This window comes from Maylandia zebra, linkage group LG11 (genome assembly GCF_041146795.1).
Source record: "Maylandia zebra isolate NMK-2024a linkage group LG11, Mzebra_GT3a, whole genome shotgun sequence".
Classification (NCBI taxonomy): domain Eukaryota; kingdom Metazoa; phylum Chordata; class Actinopteri; order Cichliformes; family Cichlidae; genus Maylandia; species Maylandia zebra.
In genome coordinates, this window is record NC_135177.1 from 30,873,522 (window position 1) to 30,900,306 (window position 26,785).

At 38.1% G+C, this 26,785-nt stretch overlaps 1 protein-coding gene across 4 annotated transcripts in view; it reads left to right on the top strand.

Moving 5' to 3' along the window:
* The window catches only part of atg5 (ATG5 autophagy related 5 homolog (S. cerevisiae)), a 49,555-nt gene that overhangs the window by 20,585 nt on the left and 2,185 nt on the right, over window positions 1-26,785 (top strand). For 3 of the 4 annotated variants that reach the window (XM_014409482.3, XM_014409481.3, XM_076890187.1), the window contains exon 7: window positions 6,173-6,290. In XM_014409482.3, coding sequence (XP_014264968.1) covers window positions 6,173-6,290 — 118 coding nt within the window. Of the gene's footprint in view, window positions 1-6,172; window positions 6,291-23,470; window positions 23,759-26,785 lie in introns of those variants that run through there. The other variant, XM_014409483.4, reaches the window with a different exon arrangement.

Consider the following 26,785-nt stretch of genomic DNA (forward strand, 5'->3'; position numbering starts at 1 on the left):
TTCACACTGTCATACCATGATCTGATATGGGTTGCATAGGGTCAAAAAAAATCGGATTTGATGCGCTTTCGCCTGCAGTGTGAACGTAGCCTTAGACAAACTAGCCTGTTCACATTTTCAGAGCTCAAGTTCGCATTTTTGTTACTATGTGACCTGCAAGTCTCTCACATGGGACAGAAGTGGCAGGACTAATCAAATAGTTGCAGGCCAGGACAGAAAGCTGTGGGTGGGTCCCTGCTCGTCTGGACCACCACTGTAGTCTGTCTTGCTGATGGTTACACAGGGCTTCCTCATCTGAATCTGTAGCGCATTTTCTAACCCCCTATGTTCTACCACTGACAGTGGTCTCCAGTCCAGACCAATCCATTTTGCGAGAGAATTTGCAACTTTGTCCGATGTTGACTTATTAATTTCCTCTGGTTTCTGGTCCTGAAGCCAGCCATTTCATCAAGTTTGGTCTGCTGACACTTTTTGTTGGTACTCAAACTGCTAGCATAATCGGTATACCATGAAATCATGCATTGACAAAAGTTTTCCTTTGTAATGCAAAGTGCATTTAGATGCTTTACTTTTTTTCAAACTAATTAATCGAAAATAGCACGTTAAACCCCCACCCCTAGTTATTTTGTATATATCGCTTGGTGTTAGGGTATTCTCTGTCTGGGATAACTTTGGATTCCAGTTCCCATTTAAGTCATGGAAAAGGCAGCACTAGCTAGCTATGGTAGAATGACCTGCTAGCAAGACTACTAGTTGCCATAACTACCTATTTTTCAACATGACTTTTTATAGCTGTGAGCTAGAGCTGGGCGATAGAACGATAACGATATGTATCGCGATATAACTTTTACTCGATAGAGAAATTAAGCTATCGCGATAGACCTCTTAAAAAAAAAAAAAAAAGACCAGCCAATCCAAATTAAGTAGCGCAGAGCCGAACCAATCACAGCCGCAGCGTCACGTCGCGTGACTTGTAACGTACAGCACAAGTGCCAAGCCGCACGTGTGTTTGTTTGGGAAGCAGCCAGCGGGTAATGGAGGAAATGAGTGTGCCGACTAGAAAAATCAACCGAGCGTGACCGAAGAGAAAACAGATGATGGTTCCAACGCCGGAGAGATTGTCGAACGGAAGAGCCATAGAAGTTCCGTAGTGTGAAGGTATTTCGGCTATTTCAAGTCTGACAAAAAACAGAGTAGCGTGCACTGTAAATTGTGCCGAAAACAAGTCTGGAAATACAATAAACTGGTGCATGCGTCACACTGTGCGCCACGTTATTGTTTCGGTGAAATGAATTTCTACAATACTGTTAATTCTACTCTCTGCAGTGTTTAAATGCTTACATATACACACAGTTACTGTCCCTCCACACATATGACTCGGTTCTGCTTCTATGCCCCAGCTTTGTTTACTTTTTCCCACCGAGGCTTCTAGACTTCTGATTGGCCAATATTTCTGCACGGTTAGGAATCTAGCGCCACCTGCTGCTTTGGCATGTTCATAGCAGCGTTTTCCTTCATTTCTGCCTTTATGTGTGGACGGGATTATTTTTTAAAACGAAAACGGAAAATCTCCGTTTTCAAAAATACCCGTGTACGTGTGGACGTAGCCTCAGTCTCTGACTGGAAGCGCTAATTCGTCATTCGGCTTTTGTCAGACTAAAGTAACTGTTAAAACTGTTTGAAAAGCTAAGCTATACAACAAGGAGAGATTGAGAATTTCCTTTTAGTTCTCAGTTTATTTGATATTGACAAAAGTTAGTCAGTTGTGTCTGTTCTTCTTTAAAACAAACTAAGATTTATTTTTAGAATTAATATTTTGTTTCTAAGTGGAATTGACAATTTAGTCTGTTTCGTTTGTTCTATTTTGAAACTTAAACGCTTTAGCGGCTGCCTTTTGTGTAGTTTGCAATATTTGCCTTTATTTATCTGAAAAAGTCTCATGTTCCTTAAGTACATCTACCCTGTTGAACTTATTATGGGAAATAAATATTTAAATAAAAATAAGCTGCTGATTATTTCACATTTTACTTGTGAGCAACGGCACATTTAAATCTTACAAATATAGTTATTTGGCTTATATCGTGATAGATATCGTTATCGCCTGAAATGAAAAAAACATATCGTGATATGAAGAAATCTCATATCGCCCAGCTCTACTGTGAGCACAAAAGCAATAACGTTGGTTTAAAAAAAAAAAGGTAATTTATAGCCCTTGTTACTCTAGCCTCATGCACAGACTAAGGTACTAGCAAAATTTATATTAACTGATATGTTTGATTTTTTTTTTCAGAAGTAACCATAGTTGATGTATTATGTTATCTTCTAGATTATTAAATAAATGCAAACTGCTGTTTGTAGTTGTTGTTTTTCAGTGCTTAAATGTTGGTGATGCCACAGAGACCAAAGTAAAACAGTGTATCAAAAGCCCACTTCTGTCAAACGTGTCAGTGTCGTGTGATAGTTTTTCCTCCGTAGGTGTCCATGTCAAGCTCTGAGGAAAATGAAGTTGGAACTTTAATATACCAATGGATGGTCTCAGAGTTCAGTGGTAATCCTTTGCCTCACCCCACTCAGTCTGTAGAAACACATATGGATTGACAGTGCTTTAGGCGTCATCCATTGTTTTGCCTTCAATTAGGTGGATTGAATCTCCTCCATCAATTAGCCGACGTCTTGAGTTCCACTGTTCTTTTCACTCAGCGAGAGCGGTTCATCTCTTTTCACCTGAATCCCAGTGACACCTCGCCCTCTTTTTGTTGTCATGGGCTGCTGTAGCAGCTAAGGTGTCATGCCAGCTAAAAAGAAAAGTGTCTTCATCCAAACAGTATCACGCTTCTCTCCCATGGGATCAATAGCACCTTCTTTGTATGCCAACTGGCTCAATAATTCATGATGCCAATTTAAAAATGCAATGAAGTAGCTGTCACTTAGCACACTCTCTCTGCTCTGGCCCTTGGAGATGATCCCGCACGAAAGGCCATGCTTCCTGTCAGTGACTCAGTTTTTCTGTGTAACTTGAGCATAGGCTTCGCACCTCTACTGCAAGCTTCTTCTTGCTGGTTCACGCCTGGCTCTGTGGTGCGTAGTTACCACTCGGTTATTCGATCCCTGTCCTTGCTGGTTTCCTTTTTACGGCTCCATGATTAGCCCTATAGTGTGTCAGACTCTCCGTTTGACACCTCAGGTTGGGTATCTGCCTGTACTAGGTTTTTCTTTGTGAGGACACATTTCTTCCATTGTCTTACAATGCTCAGCAGGTAGAGAAAGGCCCAAAATTTCCCAGTGGAATTTAATTGTAATAAAATGATTGCATAGTTTTATGCAATACAATGCATACAATTAAAAAGATGCTATTTTGTGATGTACACACATTTTAAAACTGACTTTATGACTACAGCTGTTTTCATTATTTAATAATTGGATAATTGGGGATAGGCAATAATCTAATTAATTTCAAAATTTAAGTGAAAAGGAGATATAATCTTTGCAGATGATTTTTTTTTTCATTGTCCTAGTCAATTATTCGCTTTATTATAATACTTGATACAAAAGCGAGCATACATGGGAGTGCTTTTCCTTTTGATGATTTACAGATTAGGACAACATGTAGCAAATACAGCATTCATGCTTTGTTGCAAACGGGTGTGGTGCACAAGTTTGCTTCTCTTGATTTCAGTAATTGGTTAATTTTCCGTCAAACATACAACCATTTAAAATAAAATTTCATGGTGTAATGTTTCGCTTCATCAATCAAATGGCACACAAAAGTCACAAAGAGTTGCTGACATCTGGATTGAGTCCAGAGGACATGGGTCACTGTAACAAGAACTAATGAATTTTTAACTTGATTCTGAAGCAATAGGGAGAAAAACCCTTACGAAGAACATAGATGCACACAGATATTTTGCCCTAGATATTTATTATTATTATTATTCACTAATAATGATTTAAAAAGTGAAAATACTTTTTTTGGCACTTTATATAGTTGGGTGGAAACCAACATTTCCCTTTTAGTGCTTGGCAGTAGTGGAGTCGAAAAAATCTTTCAACAGGAAGAAACCACAAAGAGTGGGTTTCTACCTAGACTGGTGTAGAGGAGAGAAAAAACGTTTTTATATTTTGAAGTGTGGTTTTAAGTTAGGTGATTTCTACAGTTTAAAGTTTTTATCCTAACAGGTAAAATGATGCTATTTGTAAATGTATTCTTATTTGTGTTTATTTTATTTGCTGTTAACATCACATATTGGGGTGGCTGTAGCTCAGAGGAATGAGCAGGTCATCCTGAGCAGGTTTGATCCCAGGCTGCTCCAGTCTGTAAGCCCATGTATTCTTGGACAAGATACTGAACCCTAAGTTGCTCTCTGATCCAATTATTCATGTATGAATACTAGATAGTATTTAGGTGTAGAAAAAATGCTCGTATGGGTGGGTGAGGCATGTTGTATAAAGCGGTGTGGTGTGAGTCTACATAAGAGCCAGCCCATCTACCATTTTAAAACCAATCGTGCATTTTTCATCACTGAAGAGAAAGTTTTGTTTTCATTGGCTCACTATTTTTGAAAGTAGTGACATTCATTTGTGACAAAGGGCATGCCAATATGCCAGGAAAGACTCTCTTGAATCAAAGTCCATTATCGGCTTCTGACACAGTCTACTGCGTTTTTTTTGTGCTGCCTCCTGGTAATTTCCCACACATCTCACTCAGGGAATGTGGTGGCTGGTTGAGCAATCTGCAGCATCTGAAGACCTGTGATGAACACTCTCGGGGATATTTGCTACATACGTCACATTTGTTCACTGCCCTATAAATAGTTGCTTAGTTTACATGTTGGGCTTTTAGCGGTCACTGTTACCCAGAACTGTCTCACTGAGACAGTAAAGCTCTTATCGTAGAAGGAATGTACAAAATGTGGGTAAACGGGAAACAAGGAACGGCGAAGATAAATAATAATTAGCGAGTTTTCTTCAGTTTTCTGCTTTTCATTATTTGGTTTTTGATCAAATATTTGTTCAGTTTATTTGTTATTCACTATGCAGCAGCACTTTTGTGGAACAGCGAGAAAGAACCCAGTTTACTGAGAAAACCACCTTCTCCATAACCTCAAACCATCTCTTGGAGAAGAGTATTCCTATCATGAAACAATAAAAGATGTCACATTTAATTCTATGGTTCACTGAACTATTCTCTGCTTCTGAGAACCTGAGGATGAGCCAGATGAGCTTTTAGTTTTGGTAGAAGCTGATTTTTCTGCCAAGTACATACTAAAGCACTCTTTAATGATTTCCAGGCTTGTTCAAATTGGTAAAACATGTCAGCATCACTTGTAACATATGTTGAAATGCAGTAGATTGCTAAATCACATTCTAAGCAGTCAAGCTCATCAAAGCAACACATTCTCAGCTGAGCTCAGAACACCGTTTATTCACAGCATTTGCGTGCTTAGTGTTTTGGACTCCTTCCTCCATCTTAACCTTGTGAACTCTTTCTCGCCTTAAAATTTCCTCTGGTGTTTTCTCATGTTAAAATGGCCCACTTACAGGATATTTTGTCTGCATTTCCCAGGAATTTTTCAAATTAATATCACATGTCTGATGAGTAAAATATTGAAATTTTATTAGTTTTCCTTAGCATGGAAGTTGGAATGAATATCCATATTTAATGTCTGACTTGAAGTTATGAACTAGCAATGACCTAACGTCTGAGCCTCTGGTTAATTCATCTAGTGTTCACTAAAGCCTCGTCAGAAATGGTCTCATTGGAACGGTAGCCTTCAATAAGCTATTTTTATGGAGGTGAAAAGGCTGAAGTATGCCAAAGTATACAAGAACTAGATTGAAAATCAGTGGCAGCAGGTATTATGAATGGGAGAATATGAAATTTTCATCAGTTCAGCAGTGAGTGCCTACACTCACTGTTGTCCAAACACAACACCAGTGCAGTAAAAGTGTACCAGGGTAGAACAAAAAACAATTGAACACTCAGTCATGGATTGGCCTCTCCAGAGGCATTACTGAACAGAACAGAAGGCAGCCAACATCCAAAGAAGAGCAATGAATGTCCCTCAAGAAGCCCGGAGAACTATTACCGAAAACTTTGATGTTAAACTCAAATTTCATGTTTGATATACTATAGTTATGATTCTATACTTTCCTCTACTCTCATTACTTACAGGCAATGAGCGATAGGCCATTCATCCAGAAGCTGTTTCGACCAGTTTCACCTGAAGGCAATGCATACACCCTTGGTGACCTGCTAAAGGAAATGTACCCAGCTGCTATAACAAATGATGGTAAGTGGTACACACAGGCAAGTTCGAAGTGAGGGAGTGGGTGAAATGTTGTGTCTTAACTTTTTTTTTTTTTTTTTGTAGTCAGCAGCGGAGTCACATTTGCATCTCCTTAATAACAGATAATGGCAATGCCATCAGGAATAATACAAGCATAACATCACTAACATAAACATACAAGACTGTAATGCTGACATCGCCACCAGTTAACACAAGAAGTAACAGAATGTGTTATCTTTGGTTTTCTTATCAAATGTGGGTCATGCCATATTCCAGAAGTGAGAGGAGAAAAGAATGGATCCCTTCTTTTCTTCTTCTTCTTCATTTTTTTTATGCTGCTACATGAGACATGTCTGAGATTCATTCTCAGAGATAATAAGGCAATATAACCATGAGATGGTCTCGGTGAAGAAAAACGGTGGTAGTTGCCAGAAAATGTGAATAGATATGGGGATGGGTAGATAAAGAGTTGTGAGTCATTAAGGCTATATTCACACTGCAGGTCTTAATGCTCAATTCCAATTTTTTGATCAAATCTGATTTTTTTGTGTGTGTGGTTCTTCACACTACAAAATAAAATGTGACAGCAAACACGCTCTAGTGTGAACGGTTCACGGCCCTCAAAGCAGCCTGCATGCGCAAAAGAAGACACACAACGCGCTCTGCTTACGGAAGTAAAAGTGGCGGCTACAGAGCTAGTAGGTGTTGTTGCAGCCGTCTAACAATTTTTGCACAGTCAAAACCGACAGAATTTTGACAAATTAATTAGAGAAAGAAGAACACTGAGAAAAAAGAGAGCCCGTGTTTTAACAATGGGCTTGTTTGGAGCATGGGCTGCTACCAGAGGTATATATGGACACAGAGTCGTTTAGCTTGAATAGAATTGTCTCCCCATATGCCTCGCTCCGTCTCCGGTTTCCGCTGCCATGCTTTCTCGTTTGTCTTCTCCGGCACTGATAATTGGCGTCTGTCTTGTGTCAGTGACGTAAAAGACGGATTTATTGCGACATGACCATTCAAACAGCAGTCGCTTTCTAAAACGTCAGATATGTATCGGATTCAGTGACCCCGCTCGGATTTCAAAGTATCGGATTTGGGCTGTTCAAACTGTCATACCATGATCGGATACGGGTCGAATAGGGTCAAAAAGTCGGATTTGATGCGCTTTCACATGCAGTGTGAACGTAGCCTAAGAGGCAAAGTCATGTGACATAAAGTCTTGAGGTGAGCTGTAATCTTAATAAAAGAAGGGGGGGGGGGATGTTTGGTACAAATGACAACACCTGTTTCTCACTATCAACTCTAAAAATGTATGATTTTTACAGTGGGTTTTCAGTAAAATAATTTATTTTTATTTTATGTTTTTTAAAAAGAACATATTCTGCCATTTAACAATAACTTTTCACAGGAAAGTGTGCAATGAGCTAACGGAAACGTTTCTCTTCTTGTACACATTTAAGAGTCATGCTGAAAGACGTCTTTCATTTCCCACAGCAGAATTTCTTCATCTCTAGAAAAAACTGAAATGTATTGTTGAAATTAGACTTCTTTTTTATATTAGAATATACCAGGGATTCAGTGTGTCGTTGAACCTCTTAACACTGACAGAAAGGGTCATTTTCACTGGTCTAGTCCACTTGAGATCAAAGTGGGCTATATTTGGGCCACGATGTAAAATGAGTTTGAATGCCTGTGTTGCCTGTGTTACAGTTTTAAGAATAAGGAGAGAAATGGATCAATATGCTGAGATTTACTTACTTTATGTCCAGGTTTTGGGGCAGTAATCTGAGATGTCTGCTAAGGCCACAATATGATATTTTGAGCTCTGGAACCTAAAGATAATGGCTATGTTCTGTAAAGTGACCACTTGGGGAAAAAGTTACAAACAACATGTTTATCCTTTTTTTTAATTATTATTATTATTATTATTATTTTTATTTTTTTTTAAATAAAGTGAACTGAAAGAGCAATGCCAGTTGCATATACATAAAATGACACCTAGTGTGGTATAAAGGCTTTGTTCACCTGTGGCATACACAGTTTACTTGCAGCTGTGATGGAGGCATGGAAATAATGAAAGAAGAGATAAGAGGAGAGGAGGAGAAAGAGAGCAGCAGCAGTCTAAACAGGCAGTGTCTGCGCAGGAGGAGAGAGGAAGTAGATAAGGACACAATAGTGTGTTAGGACAGAGGACCCACAGGAAACTCACCTGCATGAAAGAGACAAAACCATTAACAGCCCCCCTTCTCCCTCTGTCTGCCTAACTGTCTATTTAACATTCACTCTCTTTCTGTCTCGCCCTGATTGTTTACATTTAGGGCTTTCCGCAAGGATATAGAGCAGCCATTGAAGAAAACTAGCCAGCTAGGGACGTGTAGGTCCCCCAAAATAAAAACATGACTATAAAAGTAAAAATCTGGCCAATATGTTCACATGCACCTATTACTTTTTGTTAAGTTCTCTCTTTCTCTTATATTTAAAATAACTAAACTACGGACGACAAGCGACTGTTTTTACTTTGTTGTTAGCAACAATGACGGTAAACCCAGCGTTTGCCGTCCACTTATTTTCTACATAAACCTTTCACAATAAAGCTGAAGATCCTGTTGAGGTTTTTCAAAATAAACTGAAATGATGACAAACAGAAGGACCAGTCAAAACAAATCAAGGACCTTATTTCTAAACGACGGGCTACCTCTGACATGGACATGGTTTGGTTCTGAAAAGTGGGACATGGACAGAAAAGAGCCGTCAGGTGCTCAAAATAAACCTTAGACTCAAATGATAGAACAGGCTCTTTCCAGCAGCATGCCGTGTAATAAATACTCACAAAGAAAATGGTGGCTGTTACAACTTACGTCTAAAAATGCAGTTTCATGTAGGGCTGTGCGATATGACCAAAATCTCATATCCTGATATAAGACATCTATCGTCCCAATAACGATATAAATCACAAAAATTTAACATTTTCTGTAAATTCAGTGAATCTCGGGCAGCTCGACTTGTGTGAAGTGTTTCCAGTTCGGCGTCATGTAGCTGGAGTCGAGTGTTTTAACCGATGCATGAAACTACATTTTTAGACATAAGTTGTAACGGCCGCCGTTTTCTTTGTGAGTATTTATTACACGGCATGCTGCGGGGAAAAGCCTGTTCTAACGTTTGAGTCTAAGGTTTATTTTTTAGCACCTGACGGCTCTTTTTTTTCTTCTCATCAGTAAATACTCTGCATACTCTTTCACGTGATTCAGTTTATTTTGAAAAGTCTCAACAGGATCTTGAGCTTTATTGTGAAAGGTTTATGTGGAAAATAAACAAGCGGACATGCGATGGTTTTACCGTCGTTGTTGCTAACGACAACGCATAAAAACAGGCGCTTGTCCGCCTGTAGTGTGGTTATATTAAATATAAGAGAAAGAGAGAACTTTAACAAATTAATATAGCCACTGCAGTGACCATCAAAACCATGAAAAAATATTGCCGTAAACAGTTTATTTTGCGACACCACGAAACAAAAGATAGTTTTAAATGAAACGATGAAAAACGACATTTTTATATTGTCATCCGATATACATCGTTATATCGAACAGCCCTAGTTTCATGCATCGGTCAAAACACTCGACTCCAGGTAGACGACGCCCAGCTGCAAACACTTCACTCAAGTTGAGTTGCCTGAGATTCACAGAATTTACAGAAAATGTAACATTTTTTACATTAAATACACAATAGCACTAAAAAGCTTGATTATTATCATATTTTAAATCTCCTAAAGTATGTAATTAGTTTTATTTCGGCACCAAGCCACTGCAAGATTTGCTTGCATCAAAGTAACCCAAGATGTTAGATTTTTTTCCAATTCTATACAACAAATAACACAGCACACAAAACACATCTTTTGCAGCTAGTACACTCAAAAATAATTCAAATAAAACAATAGAGTAGTGCTTTTTAGTATATGTCGACAAAAATGGTGCGAAGGGTTTAGGGTGTGATGCCGGCTTCTTCACTGTTTTGGTTTACCCTCACCCCTCTATAGCCTCAAAGCCCAGTTGAACAAAGCCTTTAACATCCATTGTACATTACCCACTTATCAGTAAATGGGAAAACTCAAAGCACAAGATATTTACTTTAAGAGTTGGTTAAGCCCAAAAGCAGACTTAAAAGTAAGTAAATATTGGAGATAGAGAGGTAGCGCCCTACCTGCTACAGAGCATAGCCATTAACTTTACGTTCCAGAGCCAAAAATATGGTGTTGGGGCCTTAGCAGCAATATGGTAAAATATATTGTTTGGAGCACCCAGCATGGACAGGAATTGAAATCACTATATCAGAGGAACAGCATAAGTGGAGCAGTTTGGAGACAAAGTAAGAGAGGCAGGGCTGAGACCGTTTGAACTTGTATAGAGGATGGAAGAATGTATAAAGTAAAGGATGCTGAATATGGAGCTGCCAGGCATTAGGAATAGAAAAATGCCACAGAGAAGATTTGTTGATGCAGAGAACCAGTGAAGGAGAACATGTTAGTTGGTGGAGCATGCTAGGGACAGGCTGCTATGGGTACAGATGATCTGCTGCAACAACCCCTAAAGTCAGCGGCCAGAATCATGAGTTGTATGAGTTCTTAGAGTTTTAAGATTGGATAGTTTTGTAGTGTAGCTGTAGGGTAGCGCACTGCGTTTCTGTGGCAGATTATGAATTGTAACAGAGAATGACAAAAGTGGATGGTGTGCACTTGTCATTTGTTGTCTAACAGAGTCTCTGGATTACCAAGAAATTCTCCTGACCTAGTATTAATAACTAAAGCTTTAAGTGAAAAAGTAATTCAGAAATCATAATCTGTCCTTGTACAGTGCGTGTCTTTTGTGTTGTCATAGTTTCACAGCCTTTAGAGGCTTGAAACTCGGCAAGTACAATGTCTTTGGTTTCAGTGAAATCCAGCCAAGACGCGGCATCTCTGTACTGCACCGTAACAGCTGTCATAGTTTCCGTCACAGTTTAAGAAAGTTGTTAGAAGTTCATTTTATATGCATTGTAGTCATTGCCATATTTTAAGGTTTGCTTTTTTGACTGTTTGAAGAATGGAAGTAGTGGCAGATAAATCTTCTTCCTTGTTCTGCTTTGCTTTTTGTTTTTCTGTCTGTATAGTTTTCCTGATCTAAGGCTCATTTTTCCTCTTTGATCATCTATCTCTATCTCAGGTGTAGTCTTCATCTTCCCTGTCTGCTTTCGATGTCTTTCATGTCTTTGACGTTAAATCTGCTTTTCTTTGCTCTCCTCCCTCCCAGAGGGGTCCGCCAGCCTGCCTTCTTGATCAAGGTGAAAGTGGCCTTTTGTCTCTTGTCGTTTGTTTGGTTTCCACGTCTTCCTTGGCTGCTAGATGAGTTGGGTGATAGCCAGGGATTATGGCGGCATGTTTGGATTAGTGAGACCGGGACTTGTGTTCAGCGACTGGGTGGGGTGGTGATGTTTGGGGGGAGGGGGTTTGCTGGTACTATTCTTGAAGAGTTCAGAGAACCTTTCTCTTTTTATGCCGGCACTCGAACAAAAAGAAAATCTGGGGTGCTCTACATCTGTGTGATCTTTCAAACATCAAATAACAAGGGTTTTTCAAACAAACTCCTCCTCTGTTATGTCTGAGAGAGGATTGGTGCTGACCCTGCTAGGATCCAGAAACCAGTTGTAGCAAACAAATGGAGGTGGCTTGAATTAAGACATACAAAGAGGGGATTCCCAAATCATTCTCTGTGGTGGCCGAAAAGCCTGATTTGCCGTTAGGCTTTCGTTCCCTCCACACTGCGGGAAACAAACCCAAAGCAACATTTTCCTGTAAGCAGCGGTCAACACTGACGTGTGCTGAAGCTGTCTCATCTATTTAGGTTTTTTTTTTTTTTTTTTTTTTTTTGCTACCAGGTGTGTTACTGAGCAAGCTTTTGTTAGGAATTTAGCTTAGATTTGCCACAGAAATCACAGCCTGAAGGGTGACGCTGCCCACACATGACATGTGTTTGACAGACAGTTCTTGTAAGCGAAGTTGCAGGTTTTTATCGGAGGCGAGCACAATCATGAAAAACCCTTGCATTGATTATTGTCCATGAATAATCGTAGGAAAACCCCTACCTCATCATAGCCCCCACAGCCCCACCCTGACCAACCCTCCTCTTATTTGAGTGACAAATCCACACAGCGATCTCTCAGCGCACCCTCTTTCCTCCTCCCACGTTCACCCATTTCAGTAACATATTTGGTACAGCCCACTCACTATTGGCAGGCTTCCCCATACGGTTCGGCTTGGTTCGGAGGCTCGAGGGGAAGTGTAGGTTTCAGTGGCTGTTTTGATACAGCAGATATAGTGGGTTATGGTTCATGTGCGGGGGCGTCTGAGATGTGCACCAGACAGGGGAATTCAGAATGGCTTGAAAGCCTGCTTGATGACTCTTTCTATTGTTGATTAAAATGTGGTCAGCTGAGATCTTCTGCTTTCTAATTCTATCCGTACAGCTTTACTGTAAAAGACTGCGATGCATGTGAATGTTTTGATAAAAATTTCTATTGCCTTGTACACCTTAAGCAAATGGAAACATGAATGCACTGCTTGTGCTGGTAGGATCGGTGATGTTAAAATTTTGTCATGTACAAGGTTTTTCCACATCCTTAAAGAGTCTTAAATATGCATTTATGAATAAGAGGAGCTAACAAAATACTGTATTATTATAAATGTTTATTACATTTTCAGAGTAAATTTTCAGCACACAATGCTGCTATTTGCACCCCCTGTATAGATATATATCATTCATTTTGCATTGAGACCATGTTTTTGTTTGCCTAATTCTTTCAGACCGTTTTTGTCTAGTCTTCACAAGGTGTTAAAAAGACATAGCTCAGATGAAAAACACATGAACAAAATATTGCATCTTGTCATTATTTATTTAATTAAAAAAATCAAGACAAAATGCACAAGCACTTTGTGAAAGAAAATAGGCACATACCATGATTCAGTTACTTGTAAAACCACTTTTAGCAGTAATAACTTGATGTAAGCCTCATTATATATTATATAGTAATATAGCCTAAAAATTACAGCACTATATTTAAACGAAATTGATAATAGTATTTCTGACAATATGGACGTTTTGGACGTGATGTCACGGGCACCATATTGGATGTGATAAGTGGTAGCGATCATATCCTGTCACTCAGAAAATTTACATAGAAATTATGACTACTTCTTTTTTTCTGCCTCACAATCTCCCTATATTCTGCATCAAGAAAGAGGGTTTTTTAATCACTTTTCTGTTTCAGTCTCACTCATGAACTGAAGTTTGGGTTCTAACATAAGAAATCCTATATGAACATATTTAATTAAATTTTGATATTATCACAATAAGTTATCGTCAGCAGATAAGTCATGCGACCCTCCCATCTTTGGACAGCTGACTGTTGATGGCTAATCAACAACATAACTCTACAAGGTAACATCATGTCAGCTAGCATTAGATTCTAGTGTCTTAAAAGTTTTAACTACTTTCCCTTTGATCAGCATTTTGATTACGTCACATCATTAGATAGTTTATTTGTTAAGTGCAAGTCTGCTCATGATAGAGCCACGTCAAAAATAAAAAGTTCCTGTGTTAATCGTGAATAGGGGTGAACTATTCACGGATAACACGGGTAAACTAACAGCAGCACTTACTGACAGAAAATTATGGCTATCTTTAACAAGTTACTGTTGTAACAAGTATTATTGTTGTTAATCACAAATGAGCTATGTTGACAGTTTTAAAGGATAATGCACAGATGTATCAATATCAAAATGGAATAAAAATCAGGTAAATACCCAAGCAGTGACCGGGGTCCACTTGACCCAGTAACTACATTCCAGGCAGAGTCCAGTGGCTGGGGTTTGTTGCCCATCTTCACACAAAATACTGATAAGCATTCACGTTTTTGTGGGCCTTTACATCTTGTTCAATAAAATGTAAGGGGTTGTTGATAATATAATGATATAAATCGTGTGACATTAAGACTGGGAGAATGTCAGGGCTACGCTTCACAGCATGGGTAAACGCACTCAGAGGGTGAAAGTTAACATCCATCTTCACCCCTCCCACATAACGAGGAAGATGCTAGTCAATAATGTGTTTTACTTTCTCTGAAATAACATATACACTTGTTTTTTTACTCATGGTTGCCATAGTTTATCTTATCTACATAATGTTTAGTAGGTTTCTCGCTATGTTTCAAGTGTATTACACATCCTAAATAGCCGACCTCTATGTCGGGGGGTGGACAGTGAACATTGTAAAATGAATGGCAATTTCCACCCATCCTTTCCAGTTTTACTGTCAATGATGACGCAATTCAAAGTGTGAATTTTTTACCACAAGGTGCCACCACCAGCAGCAGCAGCATTATGGTGCAATAGACACTGCAACTTCAAGTGTAAAAGTATAAAATAACACTTTAGTTTTACCAGCCTGTGTAGGATTTTCATATAATTAAAAACACAAAACAACAACAATAACTCTTGCACACTGACTCACGTACTTGTCCTGCTGCCCTTCAAATGTATTAGCAGTACATGATGCAAGAGTTGCACTGTTTTTTCTTTTAGCAAACCTGCCATGCATTCAGGTGTGAATGAGTAATTTGCCACATAATAAAATTGAAACTGGAATGTTGTAACTTGAATTGAGCTCTTTAATCAGCTGCTTTTCTACCGTGTAATTTCGTGATTAATTTCCAGCTACAGTTTGTTCTTACTGTCATATGAAGTGATAATTTATGAGCTCTCCAGTAATGGTCTGTTGAGTCATTTGCTTACATTTGGGCTGCACATCACCAGCTTCTAGCGTCTCTTCTATGGAATTATTAACATAAATATGATACCATACTCCTCCCACATAATCTGGTTGTACTTGATGTTGAGTCTTTGCCATCTGTTGAAACAAATTTGTTGTTTACACCTGTAGTGGCAACACTTTCTTTGCATATCTTTCAGAGTATTGTGCTTTGTCAGAGGTTCAAGAAGCTCACTTCTAATTAACAATCATCACAGGCTGACACATCGCTTTCATTCTCAAACATGTCTGGTTTTGTCTTGTTGTTTGTGCAAAAGCAAAAGTAGATACACAGAATCATTATATCACTGATAACTTTACTTAAATTGTTAACACTTTTACATCACGTGAAAATGAATACTTTTATTATTGTGGACAATATGATCGGGTTATATGCACTGCTCTCTTGAGGTCCTGCATCAGCATTTTAATTAAAATAGATTTTACGATAAATTTTTTTTTAGCTTGAATAAAATGATATCGATGTATTGAATCCTGAATCGATTTTTAAATCTAAATGTATTTTCCCAGAAACGCCAGAATCTCAGGTTAAAGCTCACAAAACTATTTCAACAACCACCAAACAGCTAAAACAGCAAATGAGAGCAGGTAAAAGACGTAAACACAAAACACGGATCGTTTACGTACACAGACACGCCATTGGGGCTGAAAGCCAACGTCTCACAGATTCTGATGCTGGAGGTTTTGTCACTCTCTGACCCAAATTCAGTGAACCAGCTAAAACTACACTTCACATTTGATAAACATTGTCATTAATTCCCTCTTACTTTTGCTGTTTTGCTTCCACCATAATAAAATCACACTTCCACCATTATGCTGCTGTTTTTGTTTTGTTTTTTTAATGACCTCCCATAAGAAAGGCTTTATGCTGTTCAGTATCGAAGATATGTAAACCTTTACAAATTATCCCAAATTGCAAAATGCTTAGCTTTATAACTTTGCCCTGCTTCACTTCAGCAGCATCAGTTAATGTTCATATGTCGATTCATGTTTTCTTCCATTTTTGATCTACTGCAGAATATTTTTAACACAGTTATCTGCTATAAAAAGCCAGACCAGGAAAATCTCCTTCATGCTTTTCTGTGTTTTATCCTCAGATACTTTGACACAAAGGCATCTGCCGTGATGCTCACACCTCTAAAGTCTCACAAGTGTCAGCTTTGTATTTATACATTGATATAAAAATATGCATATGTACTGATAGACAGTCAGAAATATTATAATTCTGATAATTTGAGTCAAAATTGCTCAAGCAACCCAGCTGAGGTCTGGAGTTCAGGCTATTACAACATATTATTTCTTCGTTTTTTTGGTTGTTATGTATATTTATTGGTATGCTTTGGATTATTTTTCTGTTGCATGATTTTTGGCAAGTTTTAGTTGTAGACAGCCCCGCAGTTGACCCAAGAATCCTTTGGTATACAGAAGAGTCCATGGTTTACTCAATGGTTTACACTGCAAGGTGCGCAGGTCCTGTGGGGCATTCCCCTGGCAATGCTGCCAAATAAGCCACACTTGTTCATTCCTTTTCATGATTTGACTGTCATGAATTACAGGATTTAACATGTTAACTGAGGCCTCTAAAGTCTGAAATGTAGCTCTGTCTTGTTTTTGGGTGGGTTTTTTTTTTTTTTTGCAAAGTTCTCTTTCATCTTTGTCACTTTATAGCTAGATTTTTGCTAAATAACCAAGGTCAGAAAATCCTAGAAAGTCAATTTGGTTTCTCTATAAACGGTGTTATCAGTAAGAGAAATGTTTCATCACTCATTCAAGTGACTTAGTGTCAGCTGACTGCAGCTTTCCCCAGCCTCATAAATAGCATCGTTGCACAACATTTAAAACTAGCACCATTGCTTAACAGAGAATTCTCATGGTCATTGAACAGTGATCATGAGAATCTGCATATTTATGATCATGAAACTGAGCTCATGGCTCATTGTTAGGTAACGGCACTAGTTTCAGTTGATGTGCAACTGTACCGTGTATAACTTTGGGGAAACCTGCTGTCAGCTGAGACTGAGGAAGTCACTTAGAAGTGTGATATAGCGTTCCTCTCACTGAAAATGCTGCATCCAGATGAACAAAACCAGCTTTGTGGGACTTTTTCACTATAGGGTAACAAACTTCAAATTGTGTGATCTGTTATAACCCCACTGATGGACAGCAACAATTGCTTCTCTAAGACCATGTCTTTTCATTGTGTTAATACACATCTGAATGCTGCAGACCAGCAACACTGCCACCATAAGTAAAAGTAGCCACTTCAGGTCACTGAAGTATGAGTATGAGTGATACGTTTAGCAAAAATGTAAACTCGGTAGGGACGGGTTTCGTTTGCAAAACCACGGCACTAAACTCCTTGAGATAGGGTTACAGTAACTTATTCTAAATGGATATTTCTCAGTCTATTTTTAAATATACAATCACATTTAATTTGATTTGTCAAAGAAGTTATAAACTATGGATAATGGGATATCATTTAGGACTGATATTTTCATTGCAGTAATCACAATACAGTGATGTTAATAAACTCAACCACCTTATTGCAGATTTTAAACAGAGATAATGTTTAATGTGATTGCAAGTTTGTGCTTGTTTTATATTTAAAGTGGTAATCAAAATGTCCTAAAACTTTTGTAGTGTTGCCGACCAGTTTATGTAATGCTACGGTTGCATTAATTCAAAAGTCAAGTCAGTTTTACATGTATGGGCTAAAATTAAGTTTGTATTTTCTGTACATTAAACAAATAAAAGCTCAGTCCACAAAACATAATGTGGATGGAGTGTTTTTGTTTCTGACTCAAATGTGTCTCTAGCACAGTGTTTTCAGAAGCTCAGTGTGTGGTAAAGATGATTAATTTCTATCAAGACACTTATGATTAAGATATATTATTTCGCATTTTTTCTAATCACAGTTCTTGTGCTGCTGCAGGTTAACGGTTAACATATGAAAACCATAGCTTTTATCAAAGGTCAGTGGTTTTGTAGAAAAAAGATATTGAAACTCTAGCATTCAGGGTCATTATCTAAAATACTGCCTACTTTATTTCTATTATGTACAGGGGCTTCATATACCCATATGACTGAGCAGAAGTTAAAAGCTGTTAGAATGATAGTTTAAAGAAATAATTTGCTAAATCAAAAGTTCACAGTAAGATCCAATAAAATGTTTTAAGCAATATTTTTCTACATATAGTGGAACCCCGTCTTACGAATACCCCATTTAACGAAAAATTCAAGTTACGAAGGCACTTAACGGCAATATTTCTGCCCGCGTTACTGCAAAATGCCCGCGTAATGAAAGCCGCTGGCTCTGATTAGCTGAGCCCAGAATGCCTACAATGCCCACAATGCCTTACGAATCATGTGACAACCCCCTTGGCTTTCGTACATGCGCTTCACTGTTCCACTTGAATGACGTATTGTTGTTGCAGTTAGCAATTAGCCTTTAGCCTATTGTTCACTCAAAAGGCGCAATGGGTGCTTCGACTTACGAAATTAATTCGTTCCCGAGGGTCTTTCGGAAGTCGAAGATTTTCGTAAGTCAGGGTTCCACTGTATTGTAAATTTTATATACAATCTGTGGTGCTAAACCCAAATCATATAGGTACAATGTTGAATACCTAAAAAGAAAATGGATAGCATCTTTACAAAACCTAATGAAAATCAGTTTCACCAATTTATTTTGGCCATGTCAACGGACATGTTAATATTTCAGCCTTGCAGCCTTCATCAGAACATTAGGTCATTTTATTTGCGTACACCTTTGTTTTTAATTACTATCCTATTTTCAGAATATACATGAATCTTTGAATCTTCCAGACTGTGAAAATGTCATGACATAAATGAAATGAATAACAAATTATTAACGGTGTATTAAAATGTGTCAAGACAGTAACATTACATGATGACTTTTCTTCAAACATGTAATCAGAGGCCACTTTATTAGGTACACCTCGCTAGTACAGGTTTGGACACCCTTTTGTCTTTATAACTGCCCTAGTTTTTTTCATAATATTAACATCCCACATTTACTGCAGATTTTTTGGCTACACATCTAAGATGTGAATCTCCCGTTCCACCACATCCTAAAGATACTCCATTGGACTGAAATCTGGTGACTGTGGAAGCCATTTTAATAATCATGTTCAAGAAACCCGTTTGACATTATTTGACCTTTGTGACATCGTGTTTCATCTTGCTGGAAGCAGCCATCAGATCATGGGTACATGAGCAACAATGTTGAGGCAAAGCTGTGGTGTTCACCTTATGTCACCCCCAAAGGATTTGTGTCTTCGTTTTCAAGGATTCAATAGGTGAACTTGTTAAGCAAATGTAGTAGTAGTAGTAGTAGTAGTAGTACCATTGTATGCAATGAGCACTGCCCAAAGCAGACGGGCCTCTGACCTCTGACACCAACAAGGCATTTTGACACAGGTATACCTAATAAAGTGTCCATGAGCGTGCACTATACTGAACCTTCTTTAAATAGTCACACAGCGATCTTTGTGTGGTGACTGTCAAGGCATTTTTCAGTTATTGTATTTATATGTACTGTAACTTAGACGAAATTCCTGCATGCATACTTCAGTACATCAGTAAGATTTCCGTAATACTCACAGAAAGTGTTTCCATGTGGAGAGTTGGACTCGCCAGCTTTCATTCAGTAGCTAGGTAGTCATTTTTATCCACCAGTTAGTCATTAGTAATTCATTCTGTCAGCCAGAAAGTCTGACCAGCTGCCAGTCATGCAGTCAGCCGCTGTTTGCTGTGAGGAGACTGCAGCATTGCGGTCTTTCTAAATAGTCTTTGGCCGTGCTTGGTTGACAAAACATGTTCTCTTGGCCAGCAGTTGGGTACTACTCAACCACAGGGTGTGTGTGTATGTCAGCAAACAAATTACTCTTTTTTTTTTTTTTCATATAGATTAGACTGTTTATTTGCTGTGTAAACGAGTTATTATTAATGAACTGATTTGGATTTGGAGTGAGCCAACTGAGCACTTACTATTAAACCATAAGCTCTGTTTGGTCTTTTTAGCAGGTGTGGTCATGATTTCTGGACATGGAAAATCTTCCACTAAGCAACTTCCACTACAGAGATTTAAAGATATTTACAATCATCACTGATTACGTTTCTTGGATTTTTTTTGTCCTTTGGACAAAACATTTTTCCAAACATATTTTTCCAAAAATACTGAAATAATGGATTGTTATCTTCTTGTCTGTAAAAAGTACTTATGAAAATCAGAAGCTGGAATTGCACACTACAGCATAGTAATGTAGTTTAATTATACAATTTAAAATGCTGATGACAGGGAAAAAAAGCAGGTGATTTATTACTTAGCAGTAGAGCTGCTGGATATTGATGACTAGATCTGCGTGTTAATTCTTGTCAGCTGGCTTCAAAAAGATCTTTTCCCGGTGTTAATGGTCAGAGCTGTCACACGAATGATTCACAGAACTGTATTAGTCAAATCGGGAAAACATCACTTTTAAATCTCTATTCCTGTACGATATTCCTCAGCATTGTTTTTTTTTTCTGTACGTGACACATCTTCTGACGGTTATACCTGTACTTCTGGTTGCTTGAGGGGGAATCAAACTCTCCATCTTGAATATAACCACCTTTTTTCTTGGCATTAAAAAACAGGTTAGTGTTGTTGTTTGTGTCACTGCCAGAATGCTTGCTCATGGGTCATTTAACCTCAGTTTGAAGGGATTTCTTTCTAACAAGACATTGTGGACAACCCATTCTTACCCTTTTTAATGGTCTTTACCTCACAAATAAACTCATTTCACCTTTTGCTTCACTCAGCAGTTCATGACAAGTAACTTGGTCTTGCTCTCATGAGAGAGAGCGTAAGAGTTGCTGGTTTTACCACGACTTCATTTTCCTAGCTTGTGTGTCTTACTGTGGTGTTTCAAAATGTTAAGCAGGAACCAAACTAACCTGCTAAAATGCCACAGCCTCACAGTGGTAACCAGCAACTCCATTTTCTGCGAGGTAAATGGAGTTGCATGTTTCTACAAATCAACAAACTATGCAAAACTTATGTAAAACTATGTATGCATCCATATTGGCACACATGCATTTTTAACATCAAGTTAAATTCCAATTTCAATATTCAAATGTTATTTACCACTATACCTGTGTTGTGCTCCTTTGTGCTGCAAGGAAACTTTGAGAGCAACCTTGAGATTGAGAGGGTGTGTGGGGGCGGGGTGTGAGTCAGACAGGGTAGTACGAGAAGAGGTATACAGACGCTGGCACGGCTCTCAGAAAAAAATATGATAATATATTATCAAGCTGTAATAATATAAACTGTAAAAATGTGTCAACCTATCTTAGAAACTCATTTTCTACCCCGCTCTAGTTCAGAGTTCACATTGTGTGTCTTTCATAACACCTCCGTTTTATATGCTTTCCTGGTAAATACCCATGTTTTTTTCAGTGGTTTACTACTAGCGCCTCACAGCGAGAAGCCTCTGGGTTTGAAACTCCTGGTCGGCTGGTGCCTTTCTGTTTGGAGTTCACATGTTTTCCGTGTGCCTGCGTGGGTTTCCTCAGTACTCCGACTTCCTCTCCAAATCTAAAGAAATGCATGATTAACTAGTTTTTCTACACTGGTTATAAATGTGTAAAAAGTGCATACTGGTTGGAAAAAAGATGATTGTGGCATTTAATTTGGATTTTAAAGAGCTCTTTATTAATTATGGTCCATTCCATAATCCTTATGGCATCATCTGAGTCACTAAATGCTTTCTTATGGCTCTGTCATACTAGATTACAAATAGGATGGCAACCTCCTGGTTAGTAGTTTAAAAATATATATATATATATAAATCAGTGGTTGTCCGGTGATTGCATTGAATTTTTTTTGCTTTTGGCAACTGATTGTAATTAATTATGGTGATCAACCGGTCACCCAGAGGTTGCTCATGCTGCCACGGCCATATACCGATCACAAGGAGATTACACGGGTTGGCTGGTGAGAGTTGTGAGGATAAGTAGTACTTCATGCACATAATAAAATGAACTTGATGAGCAAGAATGTTAGGGACAAAAGGTAATTTTACTTGCTTTGACAATGTCCTGGTGGTTAAAGGCTATTTTAGCACTCTACAAAGTTCAATTCCTTTGACAGTCTTTTGCTGTATTTTGATGACCTTAAGTCATCTTAGAAAGTTAAGGATTAAGTAGGTTACATATGCGCTATCTCTATTTCTCTATTTCCTTCTCATATAACACGAATATGATATGTTTCTGTGGTTCAAAGGAAAAAAGCTTGTTTTAATTAACTGTGTCAATTGTTTTTGGCTTAACATGTGTCAGCTGTTCCAGTGGTGCAGATGTTCGATGTGTTTTTTGCAGACAAAGTCATCAACCCAGGCTGACCTTACTGGCAATTCAGTTTGCCTTTTCCTGCTTTTTTTTCTCATGTGTTTCCCAAATACTGTATGAATTTGTGTGGGTTTTAGCGTGACACTGCACACATTCGTCTGACTAATTTGGGTGCAGGTGGTTAAAGTGATGATCTAAAGTAATATTTATGTGTTTGAGTAGTGTATGGATGTATGAGAGTTTTTGGGGGGTGTGGACCATTGCAAATTTCCCCGATTTCTCATAGTGATACTGTGATAATACGCCTCCTCCGCCCCCATCTGCCTTTCTGTTGCCAGGCAAGGGGTAAAGGTTAGTGATGGTTAAGAAATACCACCCAGAAATGTGTTGTGTGTGTGTGTGTAGGCGTGTGTGTGTCTGTGTCTGTGAGTGCGTGTAAAGCAGAGAGAGAGAGCGCGATTAAATGAGTGAACCAGGGAAAGTGTGTTTTCACTCTTGCTGTCACTTAAGCAGCATCTCACCTTTTACTTTCTGTGCTTTTGAACTAAATTGCACTTTTTCTCATGAATTTTTTTTTTGGGACATTATTGCCAAATAGTTAGTTAATCATTGCTCCCCACCCCCCTAACACGGTGTCACAATTATGTACTTTGTTTCACTGTTCACAGTACAAATGAATGCAGATTCAGAATGATCAATTTCAGCCTCTGGCGATTTTCACAGGTTCATTGTTTTTTTGGTTTATATTTTAACACATTAAAGATTTGCTGCTCATAGATGACACTATGGAGAGGATTGTGCATTGTAGGACCATAATACGACCTTACTAAAAGGATTTTGTGTAAAGTTTAAACCAAAAGCTGCCCTTTCTTAGTTGCACGCTGTACATTCACTATTTCTTTTTTTTCTTCTTTTTTTTCTTTTTTGCGTAACATTTTTCTCCTTTTCAAATTCATTTCAGTTCAGCTGTTTTTTCCTCAACAGCTCATCTGTAAGTAATGGACCTCCACCCAAAGATGATTTTCTTCAGAGTATGGACTCTTCAAATGCCGTCATCAAAGAAGAAATAACATTTAAAAAAGAAAAGAACAAAAACTTTTGTTTTTTTTATCCTCTTTCTTTTTCAGATTGTGGCTAAGTGGTTTGAGCACAGTTAACCAGAAGTGTAAACAACACATCCTTTTAATTTCGCACTTCTTGAATCTTCAAACATATTTTATTATGTTTAAAATGCATTAATAATGCTATTGTGAGATAATTTATTTAATTTATTTAATTAATTAATTAATTTCATTAATTAATTTAATTCCACCAACAGCTGTACTGGAAATGAATGGTGAAAAATCATAAATAAATTAAAAATTCAACAAAATAGTTATCACTGTTTAGAACTTGTTTTTTCCTCTCACATCTACATGGTTTGTACTTTTCTCAAATGCATTTCTAGGTGCTCAGAGGTTTAAAAGAAAAAACACTTAAAAAAAGAAGAAGTTTTATTTCTGTAAAATAAAGTCCTGTTTAGATGCTTACACATGCACAAACTGTATTCACCAGACTTCCTGCATGCACATAGCATCAGTTAAAATAAGCATGCAGAGGCCAAGCCATTCCTCTTTTTTTTTTTTTTTAATCATCAGCTGGGGTAATCTTATGAACCGTTACTCTAAAATAGCACTTTAGCTATAATGATTAAACAATTCTGGTTTGTTTTGAAGACTAGTACCAATACTGGATTACATAAAAGCAGTTAAAGAGCTTTTAAATTTAAATTCCAGCTGCCACCAGTAGAGGCAGCTCACAGGTCTGGCCTAAATGTGCACAGCCTCCAACTTCAGAAGCAAACCTTTGCTGAGAACTTGCATTGCTTTTTCATTTTAACTTATTGCATGTTTCTGTTTGCCAGTAAGTCAGCAGGTGTGGGGTGGAGTTGCTTCTCAGACCGGCAGTTAACGCTCTGTCTTAACCGTCCTCCTGATATTACGTGGAACTGAATGAGGACAACAGTGTGTGTGTGTGTGTGTGTGTGTGTGTGTGTGTGTCTGTGTGTGTGTCTGTGTGTGTGCGTGTGTCTGTGTCTGTGTGAGGACAACAGTGATAGACAGGAAAAGGGCAATCACTGTCTGCCTTTCTCACGCAAAGACAAATGCAAAGTACAAATGGTAAAAAGCTCAAAAACGGTTTCTCAAAAATAAGTTCACGTTTAAAATTTCAAATCTAAACTAAAAGAATTGCAGTGTCATTTCTGCCTGTACAATGAACTGGACCAAAAAATTGTGACTGTTTTTATGTTAATTGACATATTAAACATAGTTTCTGTTTTATGGCCAATTAAAAGGTTTGTCACCTTCTGGCCTGCTCACTGCAAAAATATGTCTTGAAGCATGAATATCAGTCAGGAAGGAATTATTGGTCAGAGAAGTCAGAATATTTATGACTTTAATGAAATTAAAATATGAACAGATAACATAATTTGAGTTGCTTTATATAAACTGCCCTGCACATTACAAAAATGTAATGATTTTGTAATTTATTATATTAAAACTAGAGGTCAGTTCCTTACTCTAAGAAGAGATTATCATTAAAGCTCAGTGGTAGAAAATATGCGTGCATACTTTTTTTTCTAAACATTTCTGGTCTTCAGAAATATGTCTGAGGCTTGAAATGAGTCTGAGCTGCTGTATGCATGCGTCCAAACACTACTTGGATAAGTCTGTACTTGCATAAATCTATAAAAATTCAGAAATTTTTTAACATTTTAAAATCTGTTAAAACAAATGTAATTGTGTCTTAAAAATTGTTGGAAAGAATATAAAATGTACTAATTATTAAGGCCTTAGTATTAAGTACAGCTAAAAGTAGTAATAAGGATGGTCATCTTGGCGTGGTCTCCTGTTCATTGCTCTTGTGTTACCATGATTATCTTTTCTTATTTTTGTACCATTTTTAATTTTATGACATTGAGGTAGTTTAGATGAAAGGAAAAAGCTAGTGCTTGTAATTGCTAAAGGAGTTTTATTCTTAATTTCCCATATTAAAATGAAATAATTTTCCAAATTCACACCTCATTTCTTCAGACTTGACAGAGCTCCTTCAGAGGACATCATGCCACTGCTGATAAAGAGATCATTGGTTAAACTAGAGGAGTTTACAGATTAAAAGTTGTCATTTAATCTTTAGAAATGTACACTCGACGAACGATCTGACCTCCGCAAGTTGAAAAGGTCGAGGAAGTTGTTTCTCATAACGTTCGTTTTTTTGTGTTTTTAGTCGTGGTCCTTTGAGGGATGGGCGTTACCAAAGGACGCTGACTCTCACTCACCACGCACTGTCAGAGTGAAAGTTTAAAATTCGAATCCTGTGACAGGTTAACAAAAACAATAAACTGCCACTTTGCTTTTTAACTGAACACACACTCACATTTCCACTCATACTTTCTCTCTTCTTTCTCTCTCTCATCCACCACACCAGTGGTATTACTGTACTATCTGATGTGGTCTCTCTCACCTCATGTTAGCATCTCTTTTCCTGCTTCTCCTGCATTACTTCCTAGTCTTTGTGCTTTTATCTTGTTTCTTTTTGACACCGTTGTCTTTTCTTTTCTCTACTCTGCTCTGACTTTCTCACGTTATTTCATTTTTTTCATCTCTCTTTCTCTCCTTTCTGCTTTTAAATTGTCACATGATGTTTTTCTTCCTTTGTTTTTTCCTCCTGTTCATTAATTTATGCAGCACTTTCCCAGTCTTTTGGGATGTCTTCTGTTTGTTTTATATCGGCACCCGTTTTGTTCAGAGTTAAACTGCAGACAGTTTATCAGGCAGCCTCTTTTACTGTAAGCCATGCTGTTGATGTGTGATGTGTGGAAACAGTGGTTTAGCATTTTCTTGCTGTTAACAAGCAAAAACATGTTGGACTGGATGCCAGCAAAACCTGTTGAGCATTATTGGGACTGCACGAATGTGCAACTTACCCACATTGTTGTGCACCGGTGCTTCCGCTTACCATCATCAACACTGGTTTTTTGCCCTGCGGCGTTCTTGATTCTATTGCTCACATAACAAGACACCTTTACACCTTTACACTTCGGTTCGTCTTAATGTTAATGACTCAGGAGTTTCTGGATCTCGGGTATATTAGTTTAATTTGCATAACAACTTCATTGACTGTGGCTTTCAGAAGGGTTCCTGTGCCATCGCAGTGGTTTCCTTTACAGAAACCTGTCATTTCTTTGTGCAGTGCATCCTCAAGGCCTAAGAATCACATCTATTTAGTATTTCTTCTGGGACCTAGTTGCTTGCATGC